Genomic DNA, 24,195 nt, shown 5'->3' with positions numbered 1-24,195 from the left:
TTACGTTAGGGTGTGGTGCTTTTTTCACGCAAGAGCCATGCTTCTCTATATTAGAGAGTACATGAACATCTTTTCCCCAGAAGAACGTAAAATATTGTTAAATGGCATATTTGGACTAAACCGGCAAAGTTCATCCACATTTTACAGTACGCATCCTTGGTGAGAAAGGCAATTTGACCCCCTACATAGTAGTTGGCCCGCCCTGAAGATTACATTTCCAAACGGGGCAGAAATACTGTATGAATGTGTAAGTTTTGGTCTAAAAACTATCATTATGGCGGAACAAATATGATCTTAAATGTTACGAAAACTACATTTTTATAATTTTAGATCCATTTAGTATGATTTTCTTGTACTGATAACAGAAATAAAAGTATTTATTTCAACCCTAATCTTCTAATTTTGTGCTCGTCCTTCCGTGCACGTGATCGTACGATGTTCCGTTGCCCATATATGGCCAATAGGCTGTGTTATTCATCTCGTGACTCACACAGTCCCCAACCTTCGGACTTCGAAACGGCCTTTTTCTGACGTTTTTACCTTGAGTTACCTAACTTGGACCTTCGTGGACGTTTTGGGAGAAGATTTTGGAGTTTTCCGCGGCCTGAAAAGATGTGGAAATGGCTACGTTTGTGGGTGACAGCGGCCTGCCTGGTGAGTGTGTCCAAAAGACTGAAAATTATTCGTCGTGATGTTTTTATGATGTTATGAAAAAAAGATGATCCCTAGTTACCTCGATTCACCTTAGTCAGCCTCTCACGTGAGAAAATGTCACGTAATGTGTACAACTTTAGTAAAGACAGTCACTGTGAGGTTTTAGTGCCTATTTTTTCAAGAGAAAGGGCGAAAAAGAGGACGTGTTAGTTGTGGTTTTCTGTATCTTGCCCCCCTCCCCACTATGTTTTATAATTTCGTGTCAGATGACGATGTATTTATGAGGTTATGTTAGTTTTACCAAGGGCTTGTTTTTACAGCCGATCCCATGGTCTCAAAGATTGTTCTATAAATCTGGGGCCATAATTTACATGTATGTTGTTATACTAACGTTTAGCATATGATTGAACATGCTGCTTAGAAAGACGTTTTTCTTTAATGTTTTACTAAAAAATTCACTCAAAAGGTGTTTAACTTCAGGGTTGGATTTGAAAAAAAATGAACGTAACCATTTGATGCATTATCATAGACAATTATTGAAACACCCACTACCCGAATTTGAACAAATATTAAAAGATTAAAAAAATTGAAGAATTCATAGGCCTTGTGAAGTTGTTTTTTTCAAACGTACTAGTCCTACACAACTCAAGAACTCTACTCCAAAAGTGCGCACAAGACAACCTTTGATCATCTTCTAGTTGCCTCTTTTAGAACCCACGAAGGTTGAACGACCTTTATTTAGCTTACCGATAAAGACCTCGTGAGGTCAGAGTACACCTGGACTAAACATTAACCCGAGGATGCTGTATTTTGGGTATCAGGTCTTTTCGTCCCCTAGATCTTTCGTCCCCTAGTCATTTCGTCCCCGTTTTGGATGTTTCGTCCTCGTCATGGTTCTTTCGTCCTCGTCATGTTACAGTGTTTAACCCCCAAAAGGCAACTTATAAGACATTTTATCACGTCTTATTCCGTAGTTGATTAAATCTAATACTTTGAAAGCATTTTCCGACCGCTTATATCGGGAAAATAGTTGCTCAGTCCTTCGTTGGACGGCGCCACACTCTGACTACAATATAATTCCAGTCGGTCCGGATCATTGTTGAATTCACCAACATGAATATCTTAATGTTTTTCAAAATGTGCATACAGTCAATTATGTTGTTAAAGTTTCCTATAAGTTTGCTTATTTACTCAGACAAACTCGGTAAAAGGTGCGCAAGAGCGCTTTGCAACATGCGTAAACATCCAAGATGGCGGACCCGGCGGCATGAAAATGTTTTACTCAAGGACGTTACATCAACGTCCTTGGTTTTGTGCCGCTTATCGAAAGTGGAAGACTAAAGCAAATCAAAAATACTTTTTTTAATAGAAGTTTGATAAAAACTCTTATACTAAAAAAAAGTTATAGAAATTTTGTGACTTGACAATAACTTGTTGCATAGACAAGCATCATCCGAGGACGAAACGTCCATGCCGAGGACGGGGACGAATGGTCTAGGGGACGAAAAGACTAGTAACCGTATTTTGAAGGGTCAGTTTTAGGTCATGTATGATTTGTGCTATGGGTCACATTCGTGAATAGTTTCATCAGGTTGGTACGTCACTGAATAAAGAGAAGCTGATCATGAACTGAAATGGAAAAAAGGAATAGAAACTGTTTCAGTGTCTTAATAGATTTCCCAGTAATTTGTCATCCGATCAGCTCATCCTCATCAATTTTTCCCTTATTAGGCCATACCATGGACATTTTGTACAGTTCTCTGACAGTGAAAATTTACAGTGTACATTTTTTTATTTAGAGAGTGAAGGGATGAAAATTTAAACTCTGAGTGAGTAGACATGCTGCTATCATGTTAATCTTAAAATTCAGCTTTTTTTTGTTCAGAACCACCAAATAAGGTTGTTATGGGCTTATTCAGCTAATTAAAAATGTGTCTGGAGCTCAAATTAAAATGGCACATTTCGGGATGGGTCATCATTCACTTGCAAAAAACAAACACATTGATTAGGTACCATGGTGTGAGTTGGCAGCTGAACATCGTTTTCTTGTCTTGAGTTGATTTTGAATCACACAAAAACGGAGAAAAAATGGCCACAATTTAACAAAAAAAATTCCAAGTGTATCATTTTGGATCTCTTTGGTTGGTTGCAGTAAAGAAAAAGAAACTGACAGTTCAGTAACATGAACTTTGAAGACAATAAGCAGCAAATTTGAGAAAGACATTTGGTGACTAGTGCGCCACTGTTGTGAACTTGTAGGAATGATTTTACAGCTGGCCTAAACAGCTGGTATATCCAGAGAAGCAACTTCTGAATGATCACATTATAAAAAAAAATGAATGTGAACATATGTCATACTTTGACAATGACTTTATAGGTGCAAATTTAGCTTATACTTGTATATTTTTAAGTAGACAAATGTGACCACTGACCACAGCTCTAAATAATGGAACATGATGGTGTAAGATAACAGAGAAGCAAATCAATCAAATGTGGACACAATGCAAAACTTTGTTGATTTAGCGTTAGCTTGTTTTGTTGAGAAATCGTTAGATGCTTAACAATAACATGTCATCAGTGCAGCTTATGTCACCTGTGTCTGATAATTGTTATTCTCTCCCTCTAAATGTGATGTAACTGTAAGATTTCTTTCTTTGTAATGCAAATAAACATAATAAAGATGTTTAAGTAGTTGTGTTTTGTAAAGGGAGATAAAGTCTCCTAGTCCTATGTCATGTATGTACATTTTAACAAGACTAATTATAACCAAGTTGTCCAGAATCTTTTCATGTGAAAAGGAAATAATACTGGTGTTCAAGATTTAATTTTTTAATTTCCTTTTTTAAGTTTTTACATCATTCACCCGGACAGGAGACACCATCTTGTATCAGCTACAGCAAGTGTATGTCACCCCGTAAGGGATGGTATAGCCCCATAAGTTGACTAACTCCCTTTGCTTTGGCAACATTTGCAAAAACGAGACGAGACAGTAGAAAGTGCAGGTTGTGTTGCACAGACTCGATGATGCTGATCATGACTCCACATTTTGTGTTGTGTATAGGTTGTTGTAAGGTGTGCGGATGAAGGACACTGTGTGTGGTACGGTGAATGTGGGAGACAGCCAGGAGACAAGTACTACAACTGCATGTATACCGGGCCTCCCAAATTGCTGTAGAACAACTTGATGATACAGACTGTACATTTTGTGTTGTGTTATATGTAGGTTGCTGTAAGATTTTCGGATGAAATTGGAAGGCACTGTGTGTGGTACGGTGAATGTGGGAGACAGCCAGGAGACAAGTTCTACAACTGCCTGTATACCGGGCCTCCCAAACTGCTGTAGAACAACTTGATGGTACTGACACTACGTTTTGTGATGTGTTGTGTGTAGGTCGCTGTAAGATGTGCGGATGAAGGCCACTGTGTGTGGTACGGCGAATGTGGGAGACAGCCAGGAGACAAGTACTACAACTGCCTATATACCGGGCCACCCAAATCACTGGAGAACAACTTGATGATACTGACTGTACATTTTGTGTTGTATTCTGTACAGGTCGCTGTAAGATGTTCGGATGAAGGCCACTGTGTGTGGTACGGCGAATGTGGGAGACAGCCAGGAGACAAGTACTACAACTGCCTGTATACCGGGCCTCCCAAACCACTGGAGAACAACTTAATGATACTTTAACTATACATTTTGTGTTGTGTTGTGTACAGGTTGTTGTAAGATGTGCGGATGAAGGCCACTGCGTGTGGCACGGAGAGTGTGGAGCAAGCTTAGGAAGCAAGCACTATAACTGTGAGTACACGGGGCCCCCCAAACCCCTGGAGGACAGGGAGGGTCGGGATATCCTGTCTCAGCTGTGTCCACACCTCGCGGGGGATGGATCCTCTCCGCCGAAGGTCTGCTGCGACATCAATCAGATCAAGACCTTACAGAACAACATGCAGGTAACGGATTGTTTGTTCTGTCCCTTTCATTGTTTGTTGATTTTCCTTATAAAATCTGTTATTTTTTTGTGCTGATGAAAACACATTTTCATCAATGCATGTGTGTTTGTGTTTTTTGTTTTGCGTGTGTAAGAGAGTACTAGCATGCATATGTCTGTATAAAAAACTGTATATCATACTATATGTAATGTATCCATGTGTGTTTGGTAAAAACATATGTACTACACAACTATATGAGCACTACCATTGTCTTCTCTTATCCACATCGTATATACTGTATTGTTTTGTCCGTGAGCATGGATTTGCAATTGAAATAGACTGATAATTTCCACTCTCCCCCCCACATACAGGTCCCCCAGCAGGCCCTACAGAGGTGTCCCTCATGTTTCCAGAACCTTGTGCGCCTGTACTGCGAGTTGACTTGCTCACCTAACGGGAGCAACTTCATCACCATCGACAAAACCTCCCCCTACACGCCCCCAACCCAGACCCCCTTCCACACCCCATCCTTCGCAGCCCACAACCTCACGGCTTTCATTGAAACTCCCAATGAAGCGCCAATCATACAGCTCAATGAAAACGACGTCTTGCAACCGAGGAGTGATGTGTTCAGTGTAGGAAACGACACCCAGGTAACTACTTATGACTTTTTACCATTCTATAATATAAGCTGAATTACACCTTTTCTCAAGCAAACTCTGTCCCGCACAAAAAAGTTTGAAACTTATTTTTTTTGTACGGGAAAGCTCAACATTTGAAAATCACTTGATGACTGAAAGAACAAGGTTTTGTAGTGCAGAATGCAATAATAGGGTGCTTAATTCCATTTTGTGCAATCTTATCTATTCCCAGCAGTACAACGTTGTGGAGGTGACTTACTACGTCAGTTTCGACTTCGCCTGGGGGCTGTACAACTCCTGCCAGATGGTTCAGTTTCCCGCCAGCAACTCGCGAGCACTGAGCATCCTGTGCGGTATGGCCGCTAAGGACTGCACCAGCCCCGAGATCTGGCTTGGCTACATGGGGAGCAAGGACAACGGTCAGACGCCCTTCCAGATCAACTTTGTGATCAACAATACGGGACCGAACTCCACGATCCACCCGATGGACGATCAAGCGTTCTCGTGCGCGCAGAGCCCGGATGACGTGAGCGCCGCGTGTAGTTGTCAGGACTGTCCCGCGGTCTGTGGGCCGCGGCCCGAACCACCCCCACCAGCGAAAAAATGGCAAATCTTCGGCATCGACGGGATGACAGTCGTGATGTCATTTTCGTACGTTGGGTTCGCTTTCCTGTTCTGTATGGTGTTGACATTGACGTTCCTGATTCGTCGATGTGGCTCGAAACCGTCCGACAGTGACGACTTGTGTTCGTTTGTGGGTGAAGACAGTATCAACAGCGACCCAGCACTTGTAAATCAAAAGATCGTGACCTCAGCGGACATCGGTTGTTTTGAAAAGTGTGGAGAGATGATGGAAAACTTCATGTTTAACGTGTTCCAGCGCTGGGGTCTGTTCTGCGCCCGCCATCCTGTCATAGTGTTTGTGTGTGGCGTGGCGGTGATCGCAACCTGTGCAGCTGGTCTGGCCAAGTTCCAGGTTTGTTTCTTTATTGGTACATATAACATACTAAGTAGCAGAAGTAGAGTCATATGGTGTATAAATAGTTGTAAGCAGGAATAAACAATCCACTGCTATCCTGACGTCATGTTATGCAGATAGAACACGTGACTCAGTAAGTAGTGGATCGTAGGTTGCAAAAAGTCTATGCCGCCACCGACTCTGTTCAGGGATGGTTGTAAAGCTCTGATGTAGATGGCTTCTTTGATCCCTCTAGCAAAAAAGTCTGGCTCTATGTCCCAAGATTTTAACTTTGTCCAGACCAGTGAAACCGAATGACCCGGTGATTCTATGTGAATATGTTGGGAAACTTTTGAGGTTTGCAGTGGATTGTTCATTCCTTGACAAAGACTGGTGCTGTTCAGTCGAAAATTTGGGTGAGTCCAATTTTTGTGTTGGATATTACAGTTAAATTGATTCCATAAATTACAAACCAGGTTGTAACGGACCCTGTCCTGCTGTGGTCGGCGCCGGACAGCCGTTCCCGCGTACAGAAGGACTACTTCGACCAGCACTTCGGCCCGTTCTACCGCGCTGAACAGCTGATCATCACCGCACCGGGCAGCGAGTGGACCAATTACGACCCCTACCCCTCAGGTGACCCCATCCCATTCTCACCTGTGCTCAGGAAGGACATCTTACACCAGGTGAGTTTTCATTGTTCCATGTTCCTCACAAAATGACCAATAAACTGACCAGCTGTACCAACTACTGATCAACTACTTCTGAACAAGAAATAGTCATACCTTTCAGTACCAGAGGAATCTTCTAAGTTCCTAACAAAATGACTAATAAACTGACCAACTACGGATTACCTATTAGCAAGTACAGATAGAAACAACTGCTGAACAAGAAGTAGTCTTGCTTTTAAGCACCAGATCTAGAGTTACGAACCAAGAATATTCACGTTCATATCCTTTCTAGCAGCACTTACTTACTTAGGGGCTCCCGTGTCGTCCGACACATGAGGCAGTCAGGTTGGCCCAGCAAGCTCTGTCGGCAGCTATCCTCTGTATATCCTATAAGGAAATGTTTATCAATTGTTACTAGATCATTGCTTTGCTTGTAATACATTCTGCATACCTACATGTACTTTAACGCATGTACCATTAGAAAATACCTAGGGGAATACACTAAGGGAATTTTGCTTCCAACATTTCAGTTAGACTTAGAGCAAGCCTTCAACATGCCAACCTGAACTTGGAGAGGGAAATTCAAGATTTTTATGTAAAGAATATTACAACTTACAATGTTTCAAACAGTCTTCTATCAATGGGTAGATTTGACTATATTGTATGAGTGTATGTCTTAAGATTCTCAGTTAATGTCTTAACCTTCTCCTTTTCAGATCCTTGACCTCCAGACAAACATCGAGCAGCTGCAGGTTTGGTATGAGGAGGAGAAGCGTAACATCACCCTGGAGGACATTTGCATGAAGCCTCTCGCGCCCGTCAACAACAACTGTACCATCATGAGCCCGCTGAACTACTTCCAGAACAGCCACCACATGTTAGATCTCAGGATTGGGGACTTCTTCTATACTTATGCTGACTACCACACTCATCTCATGTACTGCGCAGAGTAAGTACTAGTAATTGCAAAAGTTTTCTTTTCTTGTTGGTAATTTTGTCTCATGTACATGTGATGCCTGATACTTTAGAAAATGGTGTTTAGCCCCTTACATAACCCCAGGATTCTTGAGATAATAAATGGTAATCAGTGTTTATATTTCCCCCATACAGAGCCCCAGCATCTGTAAATGATAAAGGATAACCAGTGTGTGTGTTTCCCCCATACAGAGCCCCAGCGTCTGTGAATGACACCACCCAGCTACACACATCGTGCCTCGGCACGTTTGGTGGGCCTGTCTTCCCATGGATCGCTCTGGGAGGGTACGAAGGTAAGAACGAAAGAGGGAAGGAAAGATTAAAACAAGGGGCTGGCTGGGATTGTCAAAAGAAATACAAAACTAAGGTGTTTAATGTGTTTGTGTGAAGGTTAGACAGGCAAAACATTAACTAACTTACTAAATGAATCAAGCCACTAGATAAATTCTCTTAAGAGACTTGACGCTGAATTACAGATTTTATTCTTTATCCTTCTTCAATAGCTAAGAAAGTAAGATTTTGTATGATGAAAAAGAAAGAAACAAATGGCGGAATGAAAAAAGACTTCAAGAAACATAAAGTCATGTAAATGACACAATGTCATGCGGATCTCAGTACCTTTAGTTAGTTAGATTTCCTGTTTGTCTTAACACACGGTTTCATGTGAAGACATCCCTATGTCTTGAAGATATTCCCATGTTCTTAAGACGCTGCTCCTTCTTTCAGGTGAGAACTTCACACAGGCAGAAGCATTGATCATCACATTTGTTGTGGACAACTCGCTGAACGAGACGGAGGTAAACCGGGCGCTGGCGTGGGAGAAGGCCTTCGTGGACTTCATGAAAAATTACACGGACCCGGCGAATCCTGCCAACTCTAACCTCAGCATCAGCTTTTCTGCACAGGTAAGGGAAGGTTTCACGTCCGACAGGGGTGTTGTTGTTGTCTGTGTTTGTGTGTTTGCACATAGAATTTATAAAGCAAGGCTTTTGTGGACTTCATGAAAAATTACACGGAGCCTGCGAATCCCGCCAACTTTAACCTCAGCATCAGCTTTTCTGCACAGGTAAGGGAAGGTTTCACGTCCGACAGGGGTGATGTTGTTGTCTGTGTTTGTGTGTTTGCACATAGAATTTATAAAGCAAGGCTTTGCGAACTTTATGAAAACGTACACGGATCCGGCAGATCCCGTCAGCATCAGCTTTACTGCACAGGTAAGGGAAGGTTTCACCTCCGGCTTCGGTACTGTAACAGTTGCTGTCTGTGTTTGTGTTTTCGGTACTGCAGCATCACAAGCCAACATCATAATTCCTGAAAGTAGTGTGGTATAGTCCATGGATAGCTGTTCTTTCTTTCTTTCTTTCTTCAGTTAAAATTGACATAGCAATAATACAATCAATAATGAATATTGATCATTGCAATATAGTCCCACATAGTTAAAATACGAAAACCAGAGATTTGACAAGCACACTTAACATTTGACTATGACACAGTTTGCACTTGTCTGTTGTACGAATTGATGGTGTAGTGGAGAAGGGAATTGCAGTCTATTGGTTTGAGCATTGGAGACACTAATTTCTTGAAGTGTCTTGAAGATTCTCATTAAGATTCTTACCTGACATCTTGTTGCTTTTGGTCCAAAGACATTCAGAAATTCACAAGCATTTCTTGTTGATATTGCAGAGGTCTATTGAGGATGAGCTTGACCGTGAGAGTGCCACAGACATCTACACCATCCTGGTCAGCTACCTCATCATGTTCGCCTACATCTCCATCGCTCTGGGGCAGTTCTACAGCTGCAGCCGTCTACTGGTCAGTCCTGGAGCCATCCTACTGTAACAGTTGTTTTGTAGTTGTCCCACTGCTTTCCTGTAATCGTCCTACTACTATTATCCTGTAGTCCTACTATTGTCTTATATTCATCCCACAAATGCTATTATAATCCTGAAATAAAAAGTTGTCCAATTATCCATTGGACTGTTGTCCTCCAATGGACCTAAAGCCTCCTTACTCCAGTGAAGAAGAACTGTAAAGCTGACTTAGAAACATCAGTTTCATTGATATCAACATTTTTCTGTTTTGGTAGTTAATGGCTTGAAAGGTTTCTGATCATTTTTATTAGTAATTTCTGTCTTGTCATTCTTTAATGGTATGGGCTTTATTTTATATTTGATGGTACATTTTCCTACAGATTTATTGACTTTGATGTTTCCTTCCCCAGATTGACTCCAAGATCTCGCTGGGTCTGTGCGGAGTGTTGATCGTGCTGTGTGCGACGGCATGTTCCATCGGCGTGTTCAGCTACGCGGGGATTCCCGCCACCCTCATCATCATCGAGGTGGTTCCCTTCCTGGTGCTGGCTGTGGGGGTGGACAACATCTTCATCCTGGTACAGGCCTTCCAGGTACGGAGAAAGGAACAGTTACTGCTTCTTGTTTTTAAGATAGATTTGAGCATGTTCAGGGTCTTGTAGAAGTGCCTCTGTATGGTTGAGGTGCCTTTTGTGGCACGTTTGGGGTCTTTTAGAAGTTGCATATTGACTTAGGTAAAGTTTACTGAAAGAACAGGCTTTGGTCCAAGAATAGGACAAACTAAAATAGGAAGAGACTATTGACTTGTTGATATTTGATTGATTGATTTATCGATTGATTAGTTGATTTATTGATTTGTGTTTCCCCAGCGAGACGAGCGCAGGAAGAATGAGGAGCTAGAGGACCAGATTGCCCGTATCCTCGGGCAGGTCGCACCCAGCCTCTTCCTCACAAGCTTCTCCGAAACTGTCGCCTTCTGTCTCGGTAAGGCAGTCATTTTTTTTCATTGATTCATTCATTCCTCCATCCATCCATTCCTTCATTGATTGATTGATTCATTCATCCATTCACTGTTGTCACAATCGGTTTGGTCTTCATGTGCACTGCTGCAGCATCCTCCTTAAAGCTGTTTTCTCTTGAAAGCTTATCTGTGTTGGAAGTAATCAAAGTATCATGCTAAACTTTTTTCCATGTTTGATCAATTGTCGACATCATGTATCCATAAGATCATGCGTAACTATTGCTAGTTTATGTTCTGAAGTGATTGGTCATCAGTATTGATCCTGAAGAAGGCGACAGTGTTCATTGAAAATTTTGACATGTATCAATAGCTATCAATGGTTTTCTCTTATTGTACATGTGTAATCATAAGTACAAAGAGCACATAAATCCTCAGTTCAAGGTTCTTACAGTGCTGATGTTGTCCCTTTTCAGGTGGTCTGTCCAACATGCCGGCGGTGCGTGTGTTCTCGCTGTACGCCGGTCTGGCCGTGTTCTTCGACTTCCTGCTACAGATCACATGCTTCGTTAGTCTACTGACCATCGACGCACGAAGACAGGAGGTTCGTTAACAATTCATTAAAAACTCTTAAAATCCTTCCAACACCTTTCTTTGAATACAGTATAGGGTATGCCACCCCATAAGAGCCAGCATTACCCCAACGTTGCTGTAATACACTGTATAGCTCCACTACTGGTGCTATAGGTGTTTATCTTTTCTATAACCCTTTGGCCTTTTGGAAGACAAAAGTATTAAAAAGACCGGCAAATTTGCTTCTCATACTGAATGAAACTGGGTATAGCATTCAGCTTTTCAAACATCAAATTACAAGTAGTGAAAGAATATAGCTTCATAAAAGGTTGATAAACAAAAGTTTTCATTTTCATTATTGTTGTGCTGACCTGTCACTACATGTCCTGTTGTGAACTTCTGACCCCTGATCTGATCTTTGACCTTCAACCCCAATCTCAGAACAACAGGATGGACTTCTGCTGTTGTGTGAAGGTCGCGGGGAAAAGCGACGTCCCGAAGTCGGAAGGGTTCCTCTACGCTTTCGTCAAGCATATCTATGCGCCAATCGTGCTTAAGGACTGGATTCGACCCTTTGTCGTAAGTAACACTTTCTCTCATACCCGCATACAATATATCAATACAATCCATCCAGGTTCTCGAGTTATGTTGGTCTTTTACGAACACACCAACGCACACACAAACGCTACCCAACATATGAATTAATCCTTTTTGACAAAGGTGAAAAGGCAGGGCCACTAACCACTGGACTACACAGTCATGCTACACATGTCCACATATACTTTTCAGTTTTGATAACCCAGAAATGAAATGTCTAGAAGTTTGTTAACATTCTTTCCTGAAAGTAGACTGTAGATTGGAAATACAATGTAGAGTTAAACAGAATTATTTGTTGTCTTTAGATCTTGTTGTTTGCGGGTGCAGTTGCCTACAGTGGAGCCGTTGTAAACAAACTGGACGTCGGACTTGACCAAAAACTCTCCATGCCCGAGGTAAGACTGAAAAATGTTTTCCACAAGGTCTTGTTTTTTGTGAGGAGTATCTTGCAGCTCCTTTTCAAAATACATGTTACAAATACAGTCAGACCTGTACAATTGACCACCTTTACATAAGGACCACCTGGACATTGTGACAACTTTTGGGGGTGGCCCTTAGATAAATTTCCCATTGACAGAAGTCTCACAAAGCCTGTCTATGGAGATTGCATGTCTACACAGACCAGATTTTATTGGTTCCAAGTGGTTATCTTTGGCAGTTTGGACTTGAATGTACAAATCCTGTAAGAGACGTTTCTGTTATTGTTCATTGTATATAGTACTGTGTAGTCTTGACATGATTTTCTTTTCTTTTAAATGAGAATGCTTTGCGTACTTAGTTTTTTGTTTGCTTATTTTGTATAGTTCATAGCTTGTTTTAATTGTATGCTGGAGGTGTGAGCCTTGTTAATCCTGTTGCCCACACCTCACAGATCTCACTCTCACTTACTTACTTTACTTTGGTCGAGCACCCGCTCGAGCCAAGCTTGAAAGTCTTCTCCACTCCTCCCTGTCTTTCATCAAGGACTGGATTTGAATATGAATCAATGAATAGATAGATAAATAAAAATGTATTTTCTCTCCCAGGACTCGTACGTTCTTGAGTACTTCTCCAACATCAGCAGGTACCTGAAGGTCGGAGCACCGGTGTACTTTGTGGTGGAGGAAGGTCACGACTACACGACGAAGGAAGGACAGAACATGATCTGTGGCAGCAGTGGGTGTAACCGAGACTCTCTGGTGCAGCAAATAGGGGACGCACATCTTATAGCTGACTAGTAGGTACCATAGTACAGCAAATAGGGGACGCACATCTTATAGCTGACTAGTAAGTACCATAGTACAGCAAATAGGGGACGCACATCTTATAGCTGACTAGTAAGTACCATAGTACAGCAAATAGGGGACGCACATCTTATAGCTGACTAGTAGGTACCATAGTACAGCAAATAGGGGACGCACATCTTATAGCTGACTAGTAAGTACCATAGTACAGCAAATAGGGGACGCACATCTTATAGCTGACTAGTAAGTACCATAGTACAGCAAATAGGGGACGCACATCTTATAGCTGACTAGTAGGTACCATAGTACAGCAAATAGGGGACGCACATCTTATAGCTGACTAGTAAGTACCATAGTACAGCAAATAGGGGACGCACATCTTATAGCTGACTAGTAAGTACCATAGTACAGCAAATAGGGGACGCACATCTTATAGCTGACTAGTAAGTACCACAGTTCAGCCGATACTGGACGCACATCTTATAGCTGACTTGTAAGGCTTTTTTGTTTGTGGTCAAATTGTCTTCTGTATGTCAATGAAGGTTGTGTTTCATTGTTATTGGGTGGGCCAGCTACTCTCTCTTTGCAGCCAAGGGCTAAATTGTGGCGGGGCTAAATCACAAGGGTCTGGAGTGAGCTGCCATTTGATGCTAACTAGTTAGACATTATCTGATATGAATTCGAAGTAAAAAAAACAACCAAATAATTTCTCTAAAGATTGTCATTTTTAGACATCATTCACTATCTTTCATCATTTTCAGTAACTGCTAGTGAATGCTATCTGAAACATATAACTAGTGGGAGACTAGATCCTATGCAATTGTAAAACTTCATTGAGAGACCATATTCTAACTTTTGCCGCTGTAAAACTGTAGTGAGAGACCAAAACTCTATTCTACTGCTTTCATGACTGCAGTGAGAGATCATGTCCTAACTTTTACCCCTATAAAGCTAGTGAGAGGCCAGATCCCTATTCTACTTCTTTGAAAACCTAAGTGAGAGACCATGTTCTAACGTTTTCCATTGTAAAACTGTAGTAAGAGGCCAGATCCCTATTATACTGCATCTAAAACAGTGGAAGACCAAGTCCTAACCTTTCTGGTCGCTTGTCTCCTCCCAGTTCTAAGATCTTTGCGGCCCCCTCCTCATGGATGGACGACTACTTTGACTGGATGAACCCCCTGGGCAACCCCCCCTGCTGCAGGGTCTACAACAACACGGAGAGGTTCTGCAATGCATCAGGTAAGACCCCCCCCCCCTGCATGTTAGTATTTGTGTGTGTGTGTGTGTGTGTGTGTGTGTGTGTGTTTGTGTGTCTTCTCGTGTGTGTTTGTAGGTATGTTTTTCTTATTGTATGGTTCAAAATGTGTGTATTAATGTATGTGCGTGCATGTGTGTGTGTGTGTGTGTGTATTGTAACATTTGTATGAGTGTGTACATTGCTTCAAGTCACTGAGCTGATGATGATGATGTATACTGTAGTTTTTGTCTGTATTTTATTGCATGGGTATGTTTAGTACAAATTTTAAACAGTTCATAGACCTTTGACGTTTCCTTAGTCTGTGTTTGTGTCTCTGTTTCAGTTAATGTGTTCATGTGACTGTTTACTGCATATTGTAAACATGAATAAACTTGAACTTTGCCCCCACAGTTGACAGCGACACCTGTGTGGGGTGCCGTTCCCCGAAAGACCGCGGGATCCGGCCGGTACATGATGAGTTTATGGAGTTTCTGCCGATGTTTCTCACAGACGTCCCGACAACGGACTGTGCCAAAGGGTGAGCTGACTACTCAGGAAAAATTATTGTTAAAAAAATTTTTAAATGATGTCCATTTGAAAAAAAAAACATGATTGGTAATCATAATTAGAAATAATGTGGGTAGTGAACTCTGATTGTTGATACTCTGATTGTTTTTCAATATTTCCAGTGTATGTTTATTTAATTGTACTGATTAATATGAAATGTTATTTTGCAGTGGTCATGCTGCCTATAACTCTGCAGTGGACCTGAAACGCAACGACGTAGGAGGTACGATTCACACTTGTTTGTTCGTGTAAAAGAACCCACTAGTCTTATCAAAAAGAGTAGGGGTCCTTTCCAGTGTGAGGGGATCAAAAACCATCATTCGATCATACTACTGCTGGGGTCCCTGACATGGGTAGGCAGCAGTTGGCTAGTCTTCACACTCCACTACCATGCGGCTCTGTCTAGTGGGTTCAACCATTAGATAGCTTACCTTAATGTCCCTCCTAACACGCTCCGTCCAAGTTTTTCTCGGTCTACCACGACCCCTATTGCCTGACAATGTCTTCTACAACTAAGCAGAAAATAATGTGAAACCCTTACTTCTAATTGTTCATGTCTAATTCTACACTCCAGAACAAAGAAGTCAGACTTCTGTATGTTGAATTTGTGTCAACAGTTTGTTTACTTGCTTCTTTCTTTGTTTGTCCACAGCGACGTACTTCATGACGTACCACGTAAACTGCAACACATCTGCTGACTACATCAATGCACTGAAGTATGCCGAGGAGCTGGCAAGCAACATCACCACAGCCATGAACATCACAGACAACAAGTATAAGGTCTTCCCTTACAGGTGAGATGACAGATATTTTAAATGATGTGATCTAAACATCACAGACAACAGCTACAACTTACAAGGTATTCCCTTACCGATGAGATCAAAGATGTTCCAAGATGATCCAAGCATCAGTCAGTTTAGGAGATACTGTAAATGCAGAAATGTTCGTGGTGGATTAATGTTTGCGGTTTTCGCAGTTACCACTTCACCGCGAACTTAAAACCACCGCGAACATTTTTTTGTTATGGTATTAGACTGCAGTCTATGGTGTTACTGCGAAATTAAAACCACTGCAAAAATTCCTTTTAAAGGCTACCGCGAAAATAAATCCCCGCGAACTTAAATGCATTTACAGTACTCGGGGGAATTTCCTATGGCCGTTACAGTGTTCCTACTGTCTGTAGGTCTAGGAAGAATGAGAAAACTTAACCGAACTTCAATTTCCTCCTTGCAGCTACTTCTACGTGTTCTACGAGCAGTACCTGACGATCTACCACGACACGATGACCAGCCTGAGCTGGTCGGCGCTGGCCGTGTTCCTGGTCTCCTTCTGCATGCTGGGATTCGACCTGGTCTCCGCTCTCATCATCATCCTCACCATCGGCATGATCGTGCTGGACATGATGGGGGTCATGTACCTCTGGGGCATCAGTCTCAACGCCGTCTCATTGGTCAACCTCGTCATGGTAAGGGTCAGGGGTTAGAGGCAAATGGTCAAGGGTTAGAGGTGAAGGGTCAAGATTACAATTATAGTTAGAATTGAAATTTCAGGGCTAGAGGTAAAGGGTTATGGTTAGAATGTCAGGTTTAGTTTTAGTGTTGACTATTAGATTTGATAGGCATACTTTCTTTTACAAGAGATTCAATGTTGTGGGAGCCCTCTTTTTATTAGAAATAAAAGAACTTGGACTGCTGTGAGTTTGAATCTTACTTTAAATTATGCTTCTTCCTTTCCAGGCCATGGGTATTTCTGTGGAGTTCTGTTCTCACGTGACGCGGGCGTTCGCTGTCAGCACAAAGACTTCCCGCGTGGAGAGAGCCAAGGAAGCTCTGGTGCACATGGGCAGTTCTGTAAGTACAGCTTTTCCTTCAGCGCAAGGTTGGGGATTTGAAACCCCCATGTATATGTTACTGGTAGGCCTCATAATAGGGCCCCTTTAAAAGGGGGGTAATCTGGAGGTCCTGTGTTTTAGGAAATAGACACCTTCACATGTTTCGAGAAAATACAATGTCATGTAGAACATAGTCAATCTACAAAGTCTCTTCCCTGTTCTGAAAACATGAAGACAAATTTCAGTTATTCAATTAAATCATAATATGATAGTTTTAAGATGACATAACATTCCTGCACTGTCTTATGACATTCTTGCACTTTTATACTTTGTTAGATTCACATATTTTTGCAATAGGAAAGCAGTTTGTTAACAGTAGTTGTTTTGACTGTACTTCTTGCAGGTTTTCAGTGGCATCACACTGACGAAGTTCGGCGGGATTGTCGTCCTGGCGTTCGCGAAGTCTCAGCTGTTCCAGGTGTTCTACTTCCGGATGTACCTCAGCATCGTTCTTCTCGGGTTCTCCCATGGTCTCATCTTCTTACCTGTGCTGCTCAGTTATATAGGTAAGTCTCATCTTCTTACCTGTGCTGCTCAGTTATATAGGTGAGCAACAAGGACTGTCTGTCAGTCTGTCAGTCATTCATTGCAGGAGTCAGCATACAACTTTTGCTAGTGCTTGTTGTCCTCCGATGTCTCAAAATGTACAGACCAGTTCATATGAAACAAACAAATTGTGTAATGCTTAACTTTCTTTCAACACAAATTATTCACGGATCATTTTTATTACTAGCCTGGTTACCATGTGATTTGTACCAGAGCTCCCGATTTTTGAGTGGTCGTTTTAGTCTATATTTTCCAGGTTTTGGTATTGTGAGATTGATGGTTTGATTACATAGTGTCCTGCCAGTTTCATTTGTGATCATGTAGTTGCTTGTGCATGCGACATGGTCTTTGGTCATTTGAAGTTAGAAATTACAGGAGGACTGGTCAAAAGTTTGAGCTAAGAACTTTACTTTGTAAGGAAAAAGTGTACAAAATCTTCACCTGAACCATATGTGAAGATTGGTTAGTGAAAATGTAACGGATAGTCCAGAAACTGACAATTTTATTTTTGGCCCCCTTCAGGTCCTTCTGTAAACAAGGCGAAACTCTTCTCACAGCAGAACGGCGTTCAGAGTCAGCCCGTAAATAACGAGAGAACGCCGCTTCTACACGACTCTCGGAGACGTGAAGCAGGAAGTAACGCACCACTAGGAACGTCCAACGGCATCTATGTTTAGGAATTTGATTCAACACTGGTCACTGCTAATTAGGGAACATAAACATCTGTTTTTTTAAGTCAATTATCTCTATAACAGGGCTCGAAATCCAGTTTTATGGAGTAGGTGCACATTTTAGGCACAACTTAAAGCAAATGAACCCAGAGCTTCTATCATTTTACATATTGGTGTGGAAAAAGATGTTACCAATATGTGAAGAGGAGTTTATTTCTGTAAGTGAAATGTGAACTTTCAAACTGATTTAAATCTAGGGCTAGGGCTTCTGAAATGGTGCCCTCTGAAAGTTTGATTTTGATAACAGGTTCCCAAATTAAAAGTGATCAGGTTGATTTAAAGGTAGATGTAGCAAATTGTGACTAACAAAAGTAGCAAAATTGTTCAATGTGGCAAAATTGTTAGCTTGAAGTATGTGGTTAAGAGAGGGGGGGTCTAAATATTCTCATCAATTTAATGTCTGTGAGACAACTTTGTCAAATTTCAAACCTTTCTTAAACCTTCTTGATCTGTGGATCGAGACTTAAACAATTGCAACAACGTGTTTTTATCTTGCTGTCTGTATGAGGCTTGTTTGTGATACATGTACTTGAGAAATTTTACAGCTTAGAGTTAAACTGTCGTAAGCGAAGAGAGGGGAAATCGTGGCGTGTAATTCATGTGTGTTGTTAACTTTGTACTGATCACGCACAAATTTGTTACTGCACCAAAAACTGTAAATTACTGACAGGTATTCACATGCTGCAATCGTTTTAACATCGTCAGGGTTCAGGCTATAGTTTAAGTGATTGTTGCCAACTTCAGAAAGTCTTACAAATCACACTAGGAAGCAGTGATATACTCAAGTTTCGACGTAGCTTCCCGAAGCAGCTAATCCCATGTCTCTTGTACAAAATGTAAAATGACAACTACCAGAATTGTTATCTTAATGTAGAATGATATATTTGAACTTACATTATGCAATATCATGTATTATCTTTTTGTGTCAAATACAGGCAGTAACTATTCAGGGTCATGATTAATTAAGAATTTTTATGTTAATTAGCGTAATTAGCAAATTACACAGCTTACAGATATTATGCAGAGCATACAAAGGCTTTGCCGTAAAGTCAATGCAATTTTGAGTTTAATTTGAACTCTGTAAATAAAGCAGAGTTCATTGTTTACACGGGTGTATAATGATGATGATGTATCAGGACATGTTCCTGTTACTGTATTCATCTGACTTATAGAAATGCACAACAATGCAATCTGTCTAGTTTCCTTGATGAAGGATATGCAGCAAGGCAGAACATAACGTAATACAAAATGGAGCAACTACATATATAGAGTCTATGAGCCAGACGTTTCAGAATACCATCCACTACCTATCATCGGCAACGGACAATTATGAAAGTCACTGATAAAAGATAGTGGATGTTATCTGAAACCTCTGACTGTTTAGAGACATTATCTTCTTGCTTAATCCTTTGTATTATGCTATGTTGTTGATTACTTGTTTTATTTTGCTCCGTGTATCATGCATGCTCGCTAAGTACATGTACTAATTGTTCTCGAAGCAGTTGCAACCATTAACTATGAATGATTTTGTGCCTTTTCTAGCAAATTGATAACCTCAACATTATAGACAGGCCATGCAAAAAAGATTTTATGGATGAATGTTTAAAATGTACCGAAGCAACGTGTATGTGATCTGTTAGGTCAAGCTGAAGTGGCCTTGCTTATAATTCTCAACTCTGCTCTACATCTGATACCACTTGGCAGATGGCGCATGAAATTGATTGATTCTTGCCTTGCAACTTCAAAATATTCCAATTTCAGAATGTTTAATGTAGCTCAACATAGACGCTTTACTATGTACTAAATGTGAATATTGTGGAAAGATGTTTTCAGGAATTTTGGTATGACATGAATTGTTGATACTGGTGTAAAAACTTTTGAAGGCAGTGAATTAAGTGTGCAGGTACATGTACAGCAGATATCTTAGAGTTAAGACCTAAAATAAGAAATAGAATTCCACACACTTAAGATTTAAAACTGTTCTGAACTATTGACCTTAACCCTGCTAATGTCTGCTGTAAGTGGAACAAATGTGGTGCATGTATGTACCCCTGGCTAGTTTAAGGTTAACCCTGACTCAATCTCCAAGTAGATCTTTCTGTTGGCTGATGGGCAGTGTTTCTGCCAATAGATACTGTCTTGCCAACCAAAAGATCTACTTGGAGATCACCTCTGACCCAATATATATGCGCCATTGTGAATTTTGTGAATATCGGCTGATGTTTTATTGGAATAAACATAGATGTTCTAACAATCTTGTTTGTTTTCTTTGGGTGATTCAGTCCATCAACAATAGGGATCTTACTTCTAAAGCATCCTGGAGACAACAGCAATACTACACACAACAGTAATACGCTGCTTTACTTGATGTAATCAAATCATGTTGATTTGATTATATCAAGTAGCCTATCATAAAGTAAAAGAAGAGAATTGCTCATTTCCCTCGAATGGCATTGAACAGTCGAAACTTTGAGTGAATTTGACAGTCGAAAATTGGGGTAAGTCCAATTTTTTGTCGGAAATTACAGTTGATAAGACTTTGATCCAGAGTACCCTTTTTTTTCACTCTTTTCTTGAACTAGTACGCATCGAACTCTCTAGCTTTCCATTCTAGGAGCCCATCCCACGTTTTCTGTTTGGACTCCTCCCAAGAGAAGAGCGGCTTGTAGCCGAGAAGGCGCGTGGCTTTCTTATAGTTGAAATAGAAATTCGTGTTTACGATGGTCAATACGGCAGGTGTCAAGCGAGGAACGAAGGTGTAAAAAGGCTTGCATACGAATTTAACGAAAGAGAGCGCATAGGCGATGGAGTACAGAATCGGGAGAGGGAGGACCAAGCTGTCATCCCAACTGATTCCGATAGGGGCGCATAGCTCGCCGTACAGCGCCCCTTCGTCCTTCGCTGGTGTGTCGTCATCAATGAAGAACGCCTCGCCCCCGGCGTTGTTCGGTGACGTCAACAGCGTCTGTGCGGCCAGCAGGTGAGCCCAGGCGACGTTGCCGACGTAAGGGCAGCTGGACTTGACGGAGGGGCGACTGATGCGCTTTTGTGGCTTCTTGAAGAGCTCCTTGCCAAACTCCTGCCAGATCCTCATGACGGTCCACCCGGAGCCTCCGTACATTCCTGCAGTAAGGAAACAAAAAGCAAGCGCATTTCAAAACTTCCTTCCTACCAAACAAACTTGTCTAACGCTCGTTCAGAAACTCCAATCGTCCATTTGGGCACTTAAGTCCAGTAGAAAAGTGGCTCACCTACTAGATCATTCGGAAGATAGCTAGAGAAAAAAAAAAAGAGCTTAGAAAGTGGTCCTTTGAGAAAAGACTAGAATTTTCAACACAACTAAAAATGGGATTCATCAAAACTCTCTTGGACAAATTTAACTTTAAGGGAAGCCCAATGTGGATACCAGAGTCACTACTCCTCTGACGTCACTAGAAGAAGAAGAAAAGAAGAGGAAGACTGAGAACTTCATGAGAAGCTTAAGGTAGCACGTTTGACTGTAGTCTTTGAAACAAACTCTGCTGTCCGGGGCTGAAACTGGCCCCTCCCCGCTGAGGCCGGCGATTATTGGGCGGGGTGCTATAAGCGAGATTTAATCAGACTGTACCTCCCGGCCGTAAGGAACAGGTGTGTAGAGTTTTCCCTCCGTCTGTGCGCCGTCCGTTCCACTGCAGAACCATCGCCTCGGCAGCCGCTTTGGTCCGTCCGTACGGCAGCAGGGGACTGGAGCTGTCGTACGGGGTGTTCTCGTCTCCGTCCTCCAGAGGGTCGCCCCGGCTGTTGGGCCCCACGGCTTCCCTACTGCTGGTGTAGACGAAAGAACGGACGTCCTGGTTCACGCAGCACTGGAGTAGCGTCTCCGTTCCTGGTTTGAATAAGGAAGTGCATAACATGACAAATCTTTAAAAAGGTCTTTTCAATATATCATCGAGTCCTAGCATTTGCCAATAGAGTACTTCGTGTAGAAGAAGAAACAAAAACATCCTCGTTGAAGTTACAGCACTATAGCACGGTCTCCGTTCCTGGTGTGGAGAAGGAGAAGGACATGTAAGAAAACAAATTTATTTTGTCTCTTATTATTATTAGTTTCCTAGTATTAGTAGCACAGAAGAACAACGATCATCCAAGTTAACGCAGCACTGGAGTAGGATCTCCCTTCCTAGGGTACAGGAGGCGATGGACAAGAAGACAAATCTTTAAAAAAAACAGACATTCTATATCTTAGCCCCTTCCAAATACCTACCGCCAATAGGCTATTACGTGTAGAAGAAGAAAAAAGGCATCCTGGTTCAAGATACAGCACTGGAGCACGGTCTCCCAGTGGTATATACCGTGGTATATATCGGTACCCATTTTCTCCTTGGAGTCTTCAGATGAATCAAAACGTTTCTATTTTGCAGCTTCTAGAATGAATTGAGTGTGATATTACAAATACGGGTAATTATAAGAATATAGATGTAACCACAATGACCTTGACAACACACCTTTGACATTGACGTTCCACAAGGTCCCTTCGCTGACCAATCCAAAGACGTCGATCACTGACGCAGTGTGGATGACCACGTCTGCGCCTGCGCACACCTGCGTCATCTGCGCCACGTCCGTGATGTCACCACGGATCGGTGTGACCTTGATCCCTACAAGGTCATACGTCATCAAGTGGTCAGTGACATATTTATTTATAAACATATCTATTTGTAAACATGTCTATTTGTAAACATATTTATTTGTAAACATTCATTTTCTCTTTTTTTTCGAAACATTTTGTTTACATGTTTAATCATTGTTTACATGTTAAAGCATTGTTTACATGCTTCATCATGTCGATAAATAGATGTTTTAGTGTGCGGGAGGGCAACCTGTAATTAACATTTCGTAATTATTTGTTTTCAGAAGAGGGAGGAGAAATGTAAACAATAGATTTTGTGATAATAAATAATGTAGATTTAGTGATAGCATAGCTTTAGTTGTCTTGTATCTCTAATTGTTCACTAGCAATACGTAAACGTGCAAAAGACTAACTGCTTAGAAGACCACTAGTAGTAAATAAACACTTTATTTGAGTCCTAAACTCGATCTACCTTTTTTCTCTGGTGACTTGAAGTTGTCCAGTTTAGTGTCGACCACCCGAATCTCCGAGATGTTCGTGCCCTTCTGGACCAGCATGTCCACAATGTTGGAGCCGAGAAACCCGCATCCTCCTGTCACCACGTACGTTAGGCCTTCAGTCTTGGTCATTGGGCTACTAGAATGTTAAAACAGTGCAAGATGTATGAATGGATTCAGAATTAGAAACAAATTCAAAGTAGAACCAGGTTGTCAACAGAACCAGATTCTGTATCTGAATAACTGGTATTATCGCCATTCTGCATAACAAACCTGCTTCGCAGGCACACGGCGCGGCAGCAGCTGGTTATATTACACTGGACTTCCTAACACCTAAGTAACTGATTTGAAACAGATACAGGTTTTTCAGACCAAATGTTCGTCAGATTCTCAACCAGAGAATATTTATGGCCCTATAAGTAGTGCAAACCACGTCACTTTATATACAAACATCATCCTATTAGCATATCAAACAACCCACCATTCTTATCTGACCTTAAGCATCTATTATCTTATTCTATTTTGTTCATCCGGTGAAGTACCGGTAGCTATAACGTTATTTGCACAATTTGTACAGCTGAATGGCCCGGGCCTTCTATACGTCATGCGTGCACGATAAAGATAACAATTAATGACTTGGGCCTAAATGTGCTGAAATGCTCTGAGAATTTTGAGCAAGAAGTTAGTATGATTGAGTTCAGAAACAGTTTCTAAATAGAAACGGATTCACAACAGGAATGTATTATTCTAGCTAGATTTCCAGGTTCAAATTTTCAGACCAAATATTCGGCAGATTCTCATCCAGAGAACATTTTCTATGCCATACCTGGGCTGCGATAACGTTCGATACGGGTGTTCCGGACCAGGTGATAACATTCCGTATCACCCAGGCTTCTTAATTAGTTGTATAACACAGGCTTTTATAAATCAAATAGATCGTAATCCACGCCCGCCATTGCAAGCGAACCGAGTTCTTTGGTGAAATTTTCGAATTTTTTATTATTTTTTTTTATTTATTTTTTATTTATTGGAAATGACAACAAGTCATTATACTGGGCCAGCCTAGGCAGTCTATTCAAGCTGATGACGGCTGACCACAAAGATACAACAACAAATCTAATTA

The 24,195-nt window shown here is 41.4% G+C and overlaps 2 protein-coding genes across 2 annotated transcripts in view; one reads left to right on the top strand and one right to left on the bottom strand.

Annotated features, from left to right (window-relative positions):
- Positions 1–442: 442 nt before the first annotated feature.
- LOC118404688 (NPC intracellular cholesterol transporter 1-like) lies at positions 443–20,217 on the top strand. Its single transcript, XM_035803934.1, has 23 exons — positions 443–654; positions 4,372–4,605; positions 4,956–5,237; positions 5,458–6,201; positions 6,660–6,869; positions 7,571–7,803; positions 8,022–8,122; positions 8,556–8,734; positions 9,513–9,641; positions 10,051–10,233; positions 10,510–10,624; positions 11,075–11,202; positions 11,613–11,750; positions 12,074–12,163; positions 12,794–12,984; positions 14,112–14,233; positions 14,643–14,769; positions 14,969–15,021; positions 15,451–15,592; positions 16,032–16,263; positions 16,535–16,648; positions 17,033–17,195; positions 17,758–20,217. The coding sequence occupies exons 1-23, from the start codon at positions 613–615 to the stop codon at positions 17,910–17,912; spliced, it is 4,107 nt and encodes a 1,368-aa protein (XP_035659827.1). The 5' UTR covers positions 443–612; the 3' UTR covers positions 17,913–20,217.
- LOC118404685 (3 beta-hydroxysteroid dehydrogenase type 7-like) overlaps positions 18,176–24,195 on the bottom strand; it is an 8,310-nt gene continuing 2,290 nt past the window's right edge. Inside the window, exons 2-5 of the mRNA XM_035803928.1 lie at positions 23,048–23,211; positions 22,451–22,603; positions 21,574–21,831; positions 18,176–21,089 (exon numbers count right to left, since the gene is read on the bottom strand). Of these exons, the coding sequence (XP_035659821.1) occupies positions 20,545–21,089; positions 21,574–21,831; positions 22,451–22,603; positions 23,048–23,204 (1,113 nt within the window). The 5' untranslated portion in view covers positions 23,205–23,211 and the 3' untranslated portion in view covers positions 18,176–20,544. The remainder of the gene's footprint in view (positions 21,090–21,573; positions 21,832–22,450; positions 22,604–23,047; positions 23,212–24,195) is intronic.

This window comes from Branchiostoma floridae, chromosome 17 (genome assembly GCF_000003815.2).
Source record: "Branchiostoma floridae strain S238N-H82 chromosome 17, Bfl_VNyyK, whole genome shotgun sequence".
Lineage (NCBI taxonomy): Eukaryota > Metazoa > Chordata > Leptocardii > Amphioxiformes > Branchiostomatidae > Branchiostoma > Branchiostoma floridae.
Note: the sequence above shows the minus strand (reverse complement) of the source record. Positions and strands in the feature narration are given on the sequence as shown.